The sequence below is a fragment of the Triturus cristatus genome, chromosome 11, assembly GCF_964204655.1.
Source record: "Triturus cristatus chromosome 11, aTriCri1.1, whole genome shotgun sequence".
Taxonomy (NCBI): domain Eukaryota; kingdom Metazoa; phylum Chordata; class Amphibia; order Caudata; family Salamandridae; genus Triturus; species Triturus cristatus.
Genome location: NC_140594.1, coordinates 581,722,906 through 581,740,711, shown reverse-complemented (window position 1 = coordinate 581,740,711; position 17,806 = coordinate 581,722,906). Strand labels below are relative to the sequence as shown.

Sequence of the window (17,806 nt, the reverse complement as noted above, 5' to 3'; positions counted from 1 at the left end):
AACTCTCTCTGTGGTATGGTCACCTGACCACACAAGCACCAGTTGAGTCTAGAATGTCATGTAAGTTAATGGCGTGTTGTCAGTCAATAAAGAACAAGCCCCCTCTGTCCCAAGAACTCTGTGCTCAGTCACAAGCACCTCACACAATACATAACCCTACAATAACCATCAGAACTTTATTAAGGAAATAGCAATGTAGGCTTCTTCACATATAAATGTGTTGAAACAACCTGCCACATTCCCAGCCAGTTGAGTGAGTGACTGGGACGCAGGAGAATGGAAGCTTGAAAATGAGGCAGTGAGAACACTTGCCTTCTTTGTGAAATGTCAAAGGATAAAGTGTACTTAACATTTTAGGAACATTTAATTGACGTCTGCTCTAAAAGTATTTTCGGAACTGGGGCTCTTGGCACAACACAGAGGCCACCAACCGCCCGCCCAGAGGCCCAAACCCGCCCGCGCTTCTCTGCTGTCCTCACTTCCAGGGAACACTTAAGAGATGCTTTCATTTGGCATGAATACCCTTTCCAAATGTAATTTTATAGTAAGAGATCAGCAGCAACAGCAATGTACTAGTAAACTCGATTGCGGCCAAAAGAACAGGGAGCGGCAATGAGGGAATGTTGCCATAGTAACTCTGTCTCTTCTCGTCCAAAGATCCTTAACTGGCCCAATGTCTGGGAACCCTGCGCCAGACAATAAGCACAAAAGCAGGCTGGAGACTGTGCTCTACGGTTTTAATATACTGATGCAAGAGCAATTTATATACACAACAGCACAAGCAATTTATCCTGCCAACAGACCCTGCTGTAACCGGTCCTACATGCCGCTGGTCAATGCAATTGGAGATAGGAATGGTGAGTTTCTACTGGTAATGTGAATGAGCCTAATATTAGGAGTACGATATAATAGGCCGCTTCTGCTCAGCTTCTTTCATTACCAATATGTTGAAACAGATTACCAAGAGTTTTGGGCTGGGAGTTGATATTAACAATAGTCAAAGTTAGAATTGAAGAAGCAGCTCAGACAACATTAGCTTCAGCACTGAAACTAGCACCAGAGAACAAAGATTACAGAACAAATGGGAAATTGCCCAAATGGCCATCGTACATATGCCTTTGGCAGGCAGAAGGATCTGTAAACTGAACATGGTGTCCTAGCTCTAGTAGGGCGAAGATAGATAACTTCTGAAAACTCAAGTTGTCATTAGATGTGAAGTCGTGATCTTGCCAGAAACGCATTAGAAGTGTGAGTGTCAGGTGCTATCTCACCATATGTGGGGAAAAATCATGAAGTATGACTAAGTTCCTGGTTGTGATAGATATGGAATCTTAAAGCCCTTACAAACAACCATGTGATGTAGCTCTTATTCAACTAAAGCTTAATGGGGTTTAAGAAAGTACACTACAAGAAAGATCTCATGATTGGTATGGGAAGCAGAAATTACATTGGCAATGAAGGGACCATTTGTGTGAAGGACCAGCCTGTCCCTCTGAAAGAGCCTGGAGTTCACTAACTAACTAGAGGTGATGCATACTAGATAAACCATTTTCCAAAGCAGCAATTTAAATCCCTGGAAGGCACATGTTCAAAGGGAAACTTTGCCAACATATTGGAAACAATATTAGGATCTGAAAATGCATCTATTTTTATGATTGGAGTTATCGTGTACAACGCCTCCAAGGTACCTTTTTCAAAAGGTCTGACTCCTGCTAGTATGAGGAGACTGTGGTATTTTATTATTTCTGCCTTTCTGATGCTGGTCAAAAAGCTAAAGTAAAATCGTGGCCTTTTGGCTCCTCTATGGCAAGATCTATTCTACAGCTTCCAAACTCAGAAGATTCTGGATAGTTTCATGGGGGCAAAGGAGGAAAATTACCTTTATGGAAATTCCTAATCCTCAATATGTAGTTGAAGACATTGGATGGGTCTAGAAACAGTTGTTTCAGAACTGCAGAAAAGGGTGCCCTTCAAAAGAACCAATAGGCATCCTAGATTCCCACCTTGATGCAGACAAGGCTAGGCTAATGTGGCCCGTAGGGGTAAGGGGTTAGGTGGGGTTGCCCGGCATGCGTCAGACTCTGCCTAAGATGTGATTAACTCTGCTTAACTAAGAACTTTATTTCATTGTACAACCATGCACAATTGCAACAAAACTTACATCAGTTTATATTACACATTTCATTTCAGCAAGCTTTACTTAAACCGAGAATGTCCTAAAAGCAGTACAATACATATGATAAAAAGAGAAAAAAAAGATTCAAAATTGAATAGTTAACATAGGACATCATTACATAGGTCTGGGTGTTGGATGAATACAAATAGGTCTTTATATAGCATAAAATCAGAGCAAAAGCAATATAATCTAAGATACAATTATGTATAAAATGTGTGAAAACCAAGTACCATGAACAGCCATGTAAATAAACGCAATAAAGAAAGTGCAGCTGAGAAAAAGGTACTAGTTAGCAGCTTCATACTCAAACAGGGGGATAGCTAAGGTTCACTGTGATCCCTTTGGAAAGGAGTTGATAATTTCTTTGCCTTATGGCCCACATCCAAGCTAGAAACCTAGCAATTGCACATACAAATATGGGACGTCAGTCAATCGTTAAAAACCTTATTGCAGTGGCACCGCTTCTGATCCCCAAAAGCTGAAATAAAGCATTCAACCACGTCGTGCGAGGGTTGGCATATGCATGATAGACAATCAGAACGTGAGGAATGGTTTCACTAGCAGAGCAGAAGGGACAGCAATCATTAAAATTATTGTTCAATTTTTTGGTAAATGCATTTAAAGGGAGCGATCCAGTCCTAAATTGGAAATAAAGTTCCCTATCTGAAGGTGTTGCTATGATATCCCAACATTGTTCCAAGAGAGGAATAGAATTTAAATTCTAGGAACCTTCAAGTCAGGGATGAACCCTCTACCACACAGTATTCTTCCAATAAAACTGATGACAAATAAAGCTCTTTTAGTTTTTCAACTGAAGGAATAGAAGTTGCCATAGATTGTCCCAAAATGACTTCAGGCCCATGTCCGTCAGTGTGTTTTGACATAACTAAGCCAAGCAATCTTATTGGAGCAGTCAGCGCCAATGACATCCTTTAAGCCTGTGGCACAGTGGGACAATTCATGAGTAGACCAAAGTCTTCTCCCGAATGAATTAGGGTGAAGTCAGGCCTTATTAGTCACAGATTTCCTTCCAAGATCCAGCATCAACATTTGATGGGAGTGCTTTGCGGATGGCGTGTCACACTCCTTAAGAACTTATTCTCAGAAACAGCTAGAGTAGATATATTGGGAAAAAAAACATAATTCTGAGCCTTAGAGGACCGACCCCAAACCTTTAGCATCATAGATTTGAAAAACTGGGCTTGGAAAAAGAGCATTTGAATCCTTTTACCAACACTCCAGATATTTGGCTAACCTTCAAAGCCATAATTTCTACCTGGTGTTTCCAAAGCATATTTGAAGCTAGTGTAATGCCCAAATAACTGAAGTCTCCGTTTTTTTCTAAGGGCTTATCCCCCATTCTTACTGTTCCCCTATAAGATTTGTGCTGATTAAATATCATAAACTTTGTCTTGTCAGATTGATTACCAAGCCCCATATTTTTTATAAAAATCTTCAAAACGGAGGAGAGCACGCGGTAAGGCACAAGGGGTTTTAGAAATTAAAAACGTGCAATCTGCAAACATTAAAATATTATTACAGTTTACATGTGTGTGGCATATTAGGCATTGAACAGAGGTTCCCATCAGCACATTATATTTGTTATCAACCAAGTATCCATTCCCAAAGGTCATAGTGCTGTTTACTTTGGCGTTTGAATTATTCATGTATTTGCTGTCGTCCATCAGTCTCTTGCTTGGTCCGATTTCTCACAACACTCTCCTTTCCTTCTATATTCCTCTTATCTTCATATTGCTTTACACCTTCCATAGGCTAATCAGGATCATGTTAATATGTTAAGGGGTCTACTATCAGCAGGGTAGGACAGTTCCTGTATTAATGCTGTCCATTATGCAAGACCCTCCTTTAGTTTATCTTCTTTTATTGCCCTTCACATATTCCCTTCTTTATCTGTCTCCCACAGTATCATGTCTTCTGTTTATGCCTGCAACATCAGTCCTGATTGTCCCAGCCAATGGATCGCTCTCCTTTCTTTTGCTAGAACAGTGCCCAGCATTACGAAAGCGATGTATAACCTATGGCTGAGCCAGATTTACTAGAGTTTAGGGTTACTCCCTAAAGGATTTCCCCAATGTCCTATGGGCTAGTTGCCATTTTTTGCCTGATTCCAAATGGGCGGTCTCTTGCTCATGGGTATAATAGTTGCAGTCCAGTGGCAAGTGGACCTCAGCTTCTTTCTGTCTGAGTGGGCACCAAAAGAAACCACTGGTCAATCACTCATTTCATCATGCAGGTCTGAGCTAAAAAAGGGTAAATTCCTCGAATAACAAATTCTGGATCTCTGACGATCAGCTGCAGGAAATCGACTCCCTACAGTGCACCCCATGAAGCACGGGCAAGGCCGCACATGCCCAAATGACACACAGCACAGGGGATTCAATTCCAGAGAGCAAGAAAGCACCAGCAATTGAAGAAAATATGTGAGGCTGGCATGTCCCAGGTAGCGGCACATCCTTAAAAGTGAGTTATGGGATTCAGCCAAAACCTGTTAGTGGGAAGGAACTAAAAGTGAGTCAGCCTTGCAGGGTAAGGAGTAAAAACCGCAGCCAGGCAGAAGGACCATATGCCTGGCCATTGGCACATTGCCCTTAAAATCACAAAATGTCTTTCTTTATCAGGCTGTGAAAGAACAAGACTTGAAAGGGATAGAGAAAGGAAGAAAATTTACAGGAAGCGGGGATTCTCACCATGGGTGGAGATGAACTGCGCTGGAACCAGAAAAGACAGACTGTGATCAGGGCCTTGGGTGCATTTCTTCTCCTGCTCCTCCTCTCGCTGCGGATCTATCAAAGAGAAAACAACGCATGGTATTATTAATACACACACAAATCCGTGGAATAAATACGATTCCGAATGATCAATTGAACATCATCGGTAGCCCTTTATTGAATGGAAACAAAGCTGTGAGCACCCTGACACCGGTCCTCCATACTCCACAGGGAGCTCCTCAGAGCCAGATACACCCACTGGTGTATATTGACAATATATGGATATCTCTTGAACACTTGCACATGCATAGATCTCTGCACTAGTTAACTAAGTAAAGCTCCTCAGGTCTGGCGCTCCACAATGCCTTCATCTGAACTGCTCTCCAGGGGTATATGTTTACGCTGTGGTACACAGCATATACAGAGAGCAATGACTGAAATGTATAAAACCCCCATTGGCACTCATAATGAATCTCCCTACAAATGTGCACAGGTAAACCTTTCCAGCCACATTTCTTTTACACTCTTTCTAAAACTTCTTCAAGATAAACTTCTCAATCTACATTTCTGTAGGACTCTTTCATTTTCATTTCAACATAATAAATCACAGATGCAAATTAAGATTAGGTCCATCCATAGTACAGCATGTTTTGAGTGCACATGAAATGGTCATACAGACATACATACTTTGATGTTAGTCTATTACAATATGGCTGCATAACCTTACACTCAGGATGTAATCGACCGTGCATCCAAAGACATTCTATCAACAGACATTAGTGCATTACAAACATTAATATTTTTAAAATGGACTATAGCTAGGCATTTATCGAGTTATTACAAGAGCTTTTCTTTGCATAAATGGATACCAACTGGCAGAATCGCAGTCGACAGACAGAAATATGGGCCTCCTACTCAGTTACTCAATCCCCATCCTGGCTCCCACACACCCCTATTCTACAAACAGTACATCTTCAGGGGGCTGCCGCTCCCACTAAAAAGGGCGAAATATCCGCCGAGTTGTCTGCCATAGGTTTTTGACGTAGCCCCCTCCCCTCTTCCACTCTCAGGGCTGCCACTTCAGCAATCGCCCTATGCTCTATCTAACTCTTCCACCTGCAATGAGGTGTCCTCCAGGGGATCTCCAATTCATTGTGATGGCATGCTCGGCCAGCACCAGAGGCACATCTAGAAACCTGGTATTCACTTTCGCACTCTTCGATTTGGGATAAACACCCACCAAGCACACATCTAACTGTAAGAGTGAGGTCTATTCGTCCAAGAGTGCATTCCAACTTGCCAATCACAGCTTGCCAAAACCGTATAATACCGGACCAAGCCTTATGCAGGAAGACTGCATCCACCATGCTACAGACTTTATCAACTCTCCCATGTATCTTTTCCAGTTTGTTGGGTGGGAGATAAGTTGTGTGGAGATAATTAAACTGAGTATACCTACATCTAGTATTACTAGATACTGTGTGTGTATGTTGCAAGACCCCGTCCCATTCCCTTCTGCGGAATTCATGGCCCAGTTCATCTTCTCACTTCCTTTTAACCGTTATCAAATCAATTTTTGTCATAAACAGTGCGGGTTTATAAAGCAAGGAAACTAACTTGCAACCACCCCCATAAGTGAGAAGGATTTGTAACAGTGCATGTGTATGTGGTTAATACTGACTATCCCCCCAGATAGTGCATATAGTTTGAGCTACTGCTGCATGCTCCAGGAACTGAGATTCCAGCAGTTCAGCTTTGCTCATTAGAGTATTTAAGCTCCTCAACTTCCCACCTTCAAAGCAGTCCCGACTGCGAGCACTTCTGCAGTTGTCCACACCGCCATACTGCATGCTGTGAAAAACACCCACTCCCATTTGTGTGGAGGCAGTGCTTAATTTGTAAAAACATATGTGTTAAGGAGGCATTGCAGGTTAAACCACCCATTGCCCCAGCCAGAGCTGACAATGACAGTACCAGCACAACTATATGCCATCGCACTCCTACAAGTCTGACAATTCAGATTATCCCAGGCCCCAAAAGCTATAAGAATGACTTAGGCAGCAGGTATTCATTGTTTTTAATGCATATGAGATTAATATACAACTGTTGTGCTCATCTCTACATTTCACAAACAACACCACCATGTGGCAGACTGTTAAAAGTGCTGGTATTGCCAATTAAGTGCCTGTGCTGAGCACTGGAAACCACTGGCTCAAAGTAAGCATTGTATGGAGGTTAACTGAGGGCAAACCAGGGGTATATAGCTTGAACTGCTATGATTTTTTAATAACCTTCTGCCAACATCACATGGCTATAATTAACAGCTTAAACTATATCACTAAGCTAACCATGTCCACAGGATAAGGGCTATCAGTGCACCTTCCTGACACAGATTCCCCAAATAACCCAATTCCTCCCGGTGAAGCCCAGCCACCCACCCAGCCAGCCTTTGTATCTGGGCTACCAAAGGATGCAGCTCAAAGTCAGGGACACTCAACCCTCCGTCCCTGGTCGTGCGCTACATATTGTGCAATGAAACCTGTCGCCTACTGTTGTCCCAGATTAAGTCCCGCACCAGCATATACAGAGAACGGAACCAGGACCGGGGAAAATAGGTTGGAAGATTTGCAAATAAGTACAGAACTCATGGACAGCATGATCACATTTGTAAGTGCTGCTCTTGACGTTATGGGAAGCTTCACTCTGCACCAGAACACAACACTGCCTTTCAAAGATTGTAGTGCCTCATTGAATTTGCCCCCTATGTTGTCCACATCATGGTGATATATTTTAAACCATAGGTATTTAAACATCCTTGGCTCCCCCTGGATATGCCCTCTTTCCATCACCTTTGGAACGTACCAAGGCTCGGATATAACTCTCCAGTTAGACCCTTGAATAACCTATAGTGACACACCAAGGACCTGTAATGTTACGCTGTAGACACCTTAACTCACCCAGAAATATGACTATCACTCAGTATTTAAATTCACACAAAAAGTATTCACACCTTCCCTCAGCTACCTACTTTATTATTAATAAATAAATAAATAAATAAATAAATATATATAATTCCTAGAGAGTGAGTCTATAACTCTCACTTTCCCCTGCTCTACCTCAGTATCTTCAACTACATTCGAAGTATTGGATACTCTCCCTCAATGCAAGCCACTCTATTCCAGTATCATAAGCTCCCCAGGTACAGCATCCATACCTTTACCCAGTGCCTTTTCCTTGGACCTTTGGCACTCCAAGCATAACTGGAACCCACACCTGGAGCAGATCCAGTGGCTGTTGAAGAAAGCCCGGTGGCAGGCGTCACAGATCTGTGGTCCCGTAAAGACTTTCCTGTAAGCCACAGTTTCTGCAAAAAGAAGAGACACTGTGAGAATCTTGTAGGGGTACCACAGTACAAGGTCTGTAGCAAACTTTACCACCTGCACAAATACACTGAAGCACGGTTCTCAAATGGTGAATTTAATAAAATGACTACTCCAGAAACCTCCCAAACTCTTTTTTGCACGTTGTCGATATCACGTATTGCGCCCTTATCTCCATTTGAACATAATAGGACAATTATAATATCAACGACAAGACTGAGTCCTCTGGTTTGGACACCAGGAGATTAGCCACTGATCTTGTCTTAAGATATCAGCTTTTCCCTTTGCATGCAGGAAGGGTCATTACAAGTGCACTTTGGGCTGTCTCTTGGTGATGGAATGGCAGTTGTGGGCACATGAAGAGGCTTAGATGATGTATCTTGCCCAGAAAAGATTTCAGAAGCCTAGAAGATCACTTGAGGACCATAAAGATAATAGTCACATTTGGTATTCAGCGACTAATCCACATGGACTTTTCTGCACCATTCTTACATCTCATTTCAGCAGATCTCTTGAGAGAGTTGAGGCTGCTGTGTGGATTTAAGGCTGCCTTGATGAGGCTCGAGTGAAATGTTTTGGTTTGAGCCTGACATCAAGACCTGACCAGCGTCTCTCTTTTTGTTTTCTTGTTTAGTGGCCAATGTCTTTCATCCAAAACTATCATACTTAGTCTCTGTCTTGGACTGAGCTATTAGTACAATCTAAAATGACTTAAAGGGCAGGTTAGTTCAGAAGAAAAGTGATAAGTCATACAATGTTCATCAACCTTTTCATGGAGATCCACCACAGCACATTCTAATACGTTTGTGACTAGTGAAGATCCCATGCGAGACCAGTTTATGGAGAATCCATCCTTCTTGATGGCCAAATTATACCCTGTCCTGGGAGCAGGTGCAGGGAAAGACATAATGTACCGGGGTCACAGCTACTCGCAGTACCCCTACTTCCTTAAGTGATTTCTGTAAGACAGCGTGGCCTGGAATAAAACAGTCTCAGCATGGTTGGATCTGTACTGTAAGAACAGTAAGCATAGAACCGGGATAGGTGAAGATATTGAAAGGCAAATATATCATGGAATTGTATGAAGTGCTCTCCACACACCCTCTTCTTTTGCAGAAGCAAGTGACATTTCCTGTTATTGCTTCAAATCTACAATAGACTTTTTTGTTCCACTTTCCTTAGGACTCGGGGTACTGTCCATGACAATGCTTGGGTTTAAGTATAAGCATAGGTCTGGACTGTAAGGATTATGGAGTGTAGCATACAGTACAGTGAGGTAGATTTGATCAGAGCCCCCAAAAACCTGTTGAAATGTATGGTGCTACAAATACTTGTTCCCACCATAAGGGCCTTCTGGACGTGCACTATCAATGCAGGATATCTGCTACTGAGGACATTTGAGAAACTACTGTTTATTGTCTGATGGAGCAAAATGCCTCTGAGGGTACAGTGGGCAATGCAAACAGATGAAGATATTAATTTTAACTGAAGGTTTTACTTTATGTACGACATTATTTGCATCAGCTGCCCTTGTTGTACCTTGAGTGCCTGACATACAACAACTAAAAGAAATTGGGAAATAGCCACGAGTTTTTCTTGATTTGAAATGTACACATCAACCTAATTTTTGTGGAATTTCTTCTTTTTCTTTGTAGAAGTTGATATTCAAGATATTGTGGGGCATATTTACAAGCTCCTATCGTCACAGGAACGTCACTTTTAATGATGCTCCTGTGGCGATAGGGGCTTCGCCTTATTTACAAGGCGGCGTTAAAGTGGCTTAACACCGCCTTGTAAATAAGGCACCCTTTCATGCTATACTTAGCGTAAAAGGGGTGGGCAATGGGTGTTTCAGTGGCGTTCTCCCGCAACACCCATTGATTTTGACGGTGCCCCCTATTTACAAGAGTGGCGTAAACAGGAGGCAGCACCAAAATTAAGACCAGGGAAAACCTGGTCTTAACATGGTGAAACGAGGAGAAATGCTTCATTTCTCCTCGTTTCTATGTGTACTGCATTGTGGAGCACACATAGAAACAGCAAATTGCCATGAATGATTGTTTATGTGCAGGAAGGGACAGCTAAAACAATCATTAAAAAAATGACGATTAGCAGCTTCTATGTGTGCTGCACAATACAGAACACATACAAGTTTCAAATCGCCATTTGTGATTGTTTATGTGCAGAAAGGGACACCGTCCTGCACATAAACAATCATTCCCTCAACGCAGGCCCCCTTGCACTATGGTGCAAGGGGGGCCTGCGTTGGCGCTTGGCAGCTTAATTTAGCGCCAACGCTAGGGAAAATGCAGGGATGTGCTGTATCTTTGTAAATACGGCTCATCTCTGCGTTTTCGGAATGGTGGAGCATGGCGTTAGCATTCTGTGCTTAACGTCACACTCAGCCATTCCCTTATAAATATGCCCCCAGTTTTTCCAGACTCCGGAGAAAGTATGGCTTTGGATAGAGCCACAACTGCAGTGGAGTCCAGATCAGTGACCCCAGTGGTCCTGCCCTAGCGGGCCGGCTCACGCGACGATCTAACAGAAGAAACACAGTGGCCCCGTCCCAGGCACAGGTGCAGCAGGAACCGCAGAGAGTAGTAGAAGTAGTGGCATCATTGAGCAGTAATGGGGGGCCTCCTCCCTCCGGAGTTGAAGATGATGAAGAGACTCAAAGCCTGGGGGTCAGACCACAGACGCAGCTCCTGCAGTGATTCAGACATTGAGTTGCTTAGGGTGACGTCAGGAACATCAGATGAGATGATTTGAACAATTTTGCTTATTACTCTCATAGTATGAGTTTGACAGCATAAACGCTCAAGTTGAGTGGTGCTTGAGATCGAGAGTTATATGCTTAGTTCCCGGAAATCTCCCGGTTCATATACATGCCGAATGCTGGATGGTGAGGAGACCCATGTGGATCGCATTATCCTACTACGAAACTACTTTTGAGTTACCCATGGGTATTCCTGTGAGTGATTGATGTTTGAGTAGCTGCTTGTTTGGATGAGAGGTAGTTGTCTGCTTGTCCTGGGGAGTGGGAGTTGGGGTTACTGTTTTATGTTGATTGAACATGGACACACGAGTCAAATCCTGTGGGTTTCTTTTGCTGAGCGGGTGACAACGGGTTGCTATTGTCATAGGATCACGCTGTCAACAACGAATGGTTATGGTGGGGAAAATATGATGTTACAGAATGACTGCCTCAACAGCCTATAATGTTTTGGGAGATCTTTCCCTTCCAGGAGATTTTCCTGAGTTTGGGGGGAGCCTCTATGGCATATTCCTGCACGCCTTGGTCAAAAAGATCTTGGCCTCCTGCTTCCTGATGGCTTTTGGGTGCACTGAGACGCTGCTGCAGCGTTTTCTGAGCCTAAACACCACATGATGATTTCATGGGAGGCCAACAAAGACATCTCGCAGCATCTGAACATGGTTTTACTCAAAGGTTCTTGGAAGAGACACATATCTGGTTTATGCCAGATGCTGAGAAATGTTGTTGGTGAGGCACCGAGAGAATCCAGACCACATTGATGAGCAGGTTAAAACATAAACTGACGCCTGGGTGATAGTTGGGGGCATATACACTCCAATGTCGTCATGTCTGGCATGCAGAGTTGCATGCTCTCACCAGGTGGCGCTGGAGAGCAATTCCTGGGAAAACGTTTTCCTAACAGTCTGATACCTTGGGTGAGGAATCTGCTGGAAGATGCATCCATAATCCAGCAGAAAAAAACAGGCAGGTGCCTACTCATCAGTCTGAGGCAACAAAGGAATCTGGCCATCAACAAGGGATTCCATATTGCACTTTAGTAATGAAGAATAGATAAATAAATAAACTTAGTAGTGCTTAGAGATGAGCATCTGCATAATGCTCTTTATAAGTATTTCAGTTTCTTTCTTTTTCCTCTTTGTTGTGAGACTCATTTCACATTGTCGTAATAAATGTTGTGCACATTAGTCTAGTTAAGTCTTTGTAAATTCCTAAGGCCTGTGAACTTTCTTATTGTGTTCTTTGCATTATTCCCTTAAATTCTGGGTGCTTTGTTCAACAATCTAGAGCTTTTTCGTAATAAAAATGTAAAACGTTTAAATGAATTTGTGTGTGTGTGTGTATATATATATATATATATATATATATATATATATATATATATATCAGTGCTTCTTCCAGAACCAAGGACCCCCACGGGAAGTGGTGCGTATGTCAGCGGAACACGCCTACAAAACGTTTCTATGCAAAATGGTTTGGTATAACGCACTCTTAAGATCAGGAAAAGATAAATGCAGGAATCCGTTTCTTTTCACACATGTATGTGTGTATATATGTGTGTGTGCGTTTATATATGTATGTGTGTGTATATATATATATTTATATATGTATATAAACACCATTTTAATGAATTTGTAATGTTTAATGAATCAAGAGGAGTTCCTTAATGAAGTCTGCCCATTCCTTAAAGAGTCCTTGTATTATTATTATTGTACATGTTCTTAATTAAACCTGAATATTTCCCTGGGAACTGTGTGCAATTCCTGAATGAATTATATGAATTATCCAGATAAACTATGAAAATATTTAAAATAAATTTAGTGTGTTTTCTAATGAATTCTGTGATCTATCCTAATACTTTCTATGGTGTTTAATTGGGAATAATTTCATTTTAAAGGTATCTTAGCTTTTTCTTAAGAACCTATATGTGTTGACACAATGAATTATGTACCTTTTCTAAATGAATCTGCATTAAGTTGCAAAAGCATATGCAGTTCTCATATTTTGAATCACTGTCTCACATGCCATAAAAAGGTGTCGGATATGCCTACTCTCATCACTTACTTTACTCACACAGCCCCACTGCACTTTTTAGCTATCACCGAGACCTGATCAACTCAAAAGTAATTGCAGGTAGGCAGCTCTTCATAATGCTATGCCATCTTCTCCCACACACCTGACAATCACAAGGCTGGTGCAGCTGACAATGTTCTCAATAAATCACCCACCACCATGGCTGCTCCAATTTAATCCTCTTACATATCCATTTTTTTAATACCTTACCACATGAGTCATTGCCTACTTCAAAGCCAGGATGGTGGATCTGTAGAACTCTTCTGGTGCTATCGGCTTATCCTGTTTTGACCTTAAAAATGTTCTCGGATCTTTCTCGACAACCATTTCAATCTTCATACTAGATGTTAATAACTTAGAAATGAACAGTGGAATACTTTGTACTCTCAGATTCCTATCTGTTCACTTACACCTTAAAACAAAACTCCACACTGGCACATAATTACAGGAAAGCCCTTGTTTTAGTACAGCAATGTAGCTCATTAACCGACTCCCTACATAATCTTGAACCATCTTCCTCTGACCAGGCCATCTTGAAAATGCTGGTCAATATCCTACCTGCCCCAGCTTATTGCCCTTTCCATTTCCAAAAGAAAATATTGTCATGACTTAGTCCCAGCATTCCGCTAAGAAATCCTCTAAAATCTTGTACATCTGCGATACTTTGTATCATTAAACCAATTTAATGTTGCCGTGCAACAAGATTTCTACAGCCATTATTGTTCTAGAAACTGTCTCCAAGTCTGCTTATTATTCACATTCAATCACTGAAAATTAAGATGAGTGGATCCCTTCGCAAAGAAGGGCAAAATATAAAAAATATTAATATAGTTCATCACTATCATGGTAATTCAGTATCAAGATTAAATATACGAAAGAGCCAACATTCCATACAATTCCACAATTCAGAGCAAAGCATTGATAAAGTGCCGGAAAACACTCTTAAAGCAGGCCTAAAAGAGACATTTAAGAGCCCTGGGAATCCCTGGCATCAACAAGTCCAAAAAGCTACAAGCGTTTTACAAATCGAAGGCACTGCGATAAACTCGGACTTTATCCCTTACACAGCCTGGAAAAGGGTCATCAACAGGCAGGTGAAACTAACCTCTCATCCGCTGGACACCCGCTCCTTAAAGTCCTCATCTATTTTATCCCCCCCCGAATGGCTCTTACCTACCAGGAAAGCCACAACTATACTTCTCAGAAGGAAGGTATAAACAGACGGGTCCGCAGAAACATCTTACTTATGTGCTTTCTAGGCCTACCAGTGGCCGATTTCAACCAATGGGCTTCATCTGGAAAGGAGGGGGCCTGCAGATTATCCAATTACAAGAAAGAATCATGCCTCCACATTCTGTGCTGTTGTCCCATGCTCATCGCCCCCAGGAGATCTTTCCTCAAACCAGTTTACCTAAAGAAGGATATCCACTCATGTCTGGAGGCATCGTCACTGTGCTTCTATCACAATTACACATGAACCCTTTTGAGGTGCGGCAAATATGTCCAGAATCTTGAAGACCTACTCCGTCCCCACCCTGCTCCTTCTCACCCATCACATTTGCTCAAAAACTGATAACGAACTACTTCACGGTGTGATCCTGCACTTTTTTTGATCCCCACCCACTGGGGGTATCAACCGCCGCACTCTGCACTTTATTAGTTTACTCACTGTCCGACGAAGATCGGGCAAGTCCCTGGACTTTAAGACCCTTAAACACAGATCGTAAAAATGGCCTCCTCGTTTACAGTATAACCTTATCTTTGCCATGGCTAGCATTGGTGCCCGCATCGGTGCCCTCTCTATCCTTTTAATAACTGTTTTATTGTAAAATTGTTATGGTTTTAACTAACTAAACAATAAAGTTTTGGTGACTACTCAAAGTTTTACTGATAAAGTCCCTAGTTATCAGCAGACTGGATTATTGCACGTCTTCGTGTGGGCATTTGTCATTGCCCCCCATTACTAAGGGACAAGATGGGACACTTTACACTCTCCCCTAGAAAACTATTACCTCTTCCTCAACAAAAGTCAAAGGTCTTACTAATGCTTATATTTAAAGCTACCACTCTGATTCGCTATAACCCTACTAGCAACCTACAGTGTCCCAACCAGAAATGTCCAGCTTTCCCCAGAACACCCAGTGCTACACATTGCCTTCTCTCTATTGGTTCCCCTCAAGTGGACCTCACTTCCTCCAGTCATCAGGCTCAATACTTCAATTCTGAAACTTAAAACAGCTCAAAACAACTGTCTCCTACTTGAAGAAAACAGTTCAGGCTGACTCTCATAGTCCTCACGTATTGTAAATATGCTGATTTCTGAAGGTTTGCTTTAATGAGTATGTAATGTTTAGAATTGAGAGGTTCTGCATACATGATTAAGTCTGTAAATGCTTCCAATACTCAAAAACAACTTGAATGACTCTCATTACATATTCTCAGCTGTGTTTTCTGTTCATCTGCCCACCTACTCAAGATTATTTGTAGTATTACTGTTCTATTGTAAAACCTTTTTGATTCAAATGTTGTGCTGCAAAATAAATACATTCATCTAAATAAATGTAGAAGCATTTTCATGGGTATACTTAATTCTAGTGAGAAAGTAAGGGGCGCATGCACAAGTAGATGACACACACAACTCACTACCATACAAAGCCAGGATCAAAGTCATCTCAAGGTGTGCATGAGTGAGATTGTCAGGGTTTCAGATCCAAAACTAAAGTTTTTATAGAAATGCGGGTATTTCCCAGTGTTGAAGCCACATAAACCAATGAGCCTGACCAACAACAAACATGAAAGAGCACACAAAATGTGAGAAACTGGAGGTTTCTGGAGACCACTCTCATATGCAAAGTAGACGTAATTGAAAGAGGGGGGTGTAATATGGCCTCTCTCGCGTGCCCTGCTGCACTTACGCTGAGGTTCTTGCTGGTTCCACGACACGGCCTCTCGATCCCTGCGGATGATTTCACAGAACTGATCTCCCAGGGTGGACAGCAGGTACTTAGCAGGACTGGGGTTCCGGGTCCTGTCCCTTGGAACCACCTCCCTCGTATCCTCCTCTTCGGCTTCATCCACTGTGGGGAGGCCATCTACCTCCAGCTTCCCGTCAGGGCGGAGAACTAACCTATAGGGTAGCACAGGAAGAAGAGGTCTTAGATATGGCAAACCATAGGTAAATATTTCTATTCGGCCTTACTCAACTGTGCATTGACTCTTCATACCCTTCCCAAATCAGCCAACAGCATCCTTGACAATTCACCCGATTGGCCCTTGAGTGGTGCACCCCAGAAATACCTAATCAAACAGCCTTATGGCGCCTCAGACTTTTTTTCTTACCTCATTATTGTTGGATATGTAGTTTAAAAAAATAAAATTCCAAGATGTACATTTGATGCATAAACGTAAGCCATAGTAATTGAGGTATATAAAAGAGAAACATAGAAAGCCCACAAAAATAAAAAATGTTCGTCATCGCAAACGAATACATTCCCAGGTGCAGGATGGCATTGGGTTCTATAAAGTCAGAGCTGTTAATAAAGTATAAATCGCTGAATAATCTTGTCATACATTGTGTGTCACTAAAGATATTATAAAGATGGGGAAAACTTTACAAAGAGGAAATCAGACCCCATGAGCGTGGTTATTTATACAAACAACAATAAAACCACAGAAGCTGGGTAATCATTCAGTAGCAGAAGGCAAGACAGTACGGGTTTTGGGGTCGAAGCCAGGGTATCACTAAATTCAAGTGGGTAGCTAATCCGCCGAAATGAAGAGGAGGGTCGTATTCAGGCGACCCTAAAGGATGAGTGATGGAAGGGGGGGACTCAGTCCTATAGCTCAGAGGGAGACCGGGAAATCATCCTTATGTAGTTCTCCACAGGGCACAAGCCCTAAGAAAATAAGTGGGGGGACTAACCTAGTTAATCAGTATGCAAGTGACATCACGGGTGCATGGCATCACGGTGCGTGACATCACAGGAAGTGGCATCATAAGAAGTGACATCAGATCTTAAGCCCTCACATATATGTTTACCATGTCTATCACAAGAACTTTGGAGCACATTTCCAGTATGCAGGGAAACCTTCCTGATTTAGGCAGAAGATTCACACTTTTGTAAGCTACACATAAAACAATGTTGCCTTTTGTCAGTATAAACGTCCTCTACCCATAGTGCTTTACAAGAAAAAATCGTTATATTTAAATTACTACAACGCCTGCCCAGGGTTAGTAAGCACAATAAAATGCTATTTATTTTGTGTAAATACTGGGAAAGACCAACACATCTCACATTCTTACAGTGCATGCACATCTCCTAAACAGAGCCTGAACAAAGTGAAAAGCTGCCTCTCTTGAGTATGTGTGAAGTGCTAACAAGCTGTGAGCCTTTGTTTCCCCTCTGCTGCATTTGCATCTAGGTGTGAGGCTCCTGACTGCTCTCAGCCAAGAGACTCAAAAGGAGGGCTGATGATGACCCCTCAGATCCGGCCTTAGTTATGGGCCCAGCAGGCGTCTGAACTACGAAACTCCATCCGTCCCCACCTGCACGTTGTTGCAGATCGAAAGCAGACAACAAAGTGCAGGTGCTGCTGAATGTGTCCTGGTGTTTACAAATTACACCGGGACGAATTCAGCATATTTTTCAGTGGGGCACAACTTCTTGACACC

General features: G+C 42.2%; 1 protein-coding gene across 2 annotated transcripts in view; it reads right to left on the bottom strand.

Annotated features, from left to right (window-relative positions):
• The window catches only part of HR (HR lysine demethylase and nuclear receptor corepressor), a 388,960-nt gene that overhangs the window by 159,115 nt on the left and 212,039 nt on the right, over positions 1-17,806 (bottom strand). For both annotated transcript variants that reach the window (XM_085633820.1, XM_085633818.1), the window contains 3 exons: positions 16,050-16,261; positions 8,120-8,269; positions 4,885-4,980 (listed from right to left, as the gene is read on the bottom strand). In XM_085633820.1, coding sequence (XP_085489946.1) covers positions 4,885-4,980; positions 8,120-8,269; positions 16,050-16,261 — 458 coding nt within the window. The remainder of the gene's footprint in view (positions 1-4,884; positions 4,981-8,119; positions 8,270-16,049; positions 16,262-17,806) is intronic.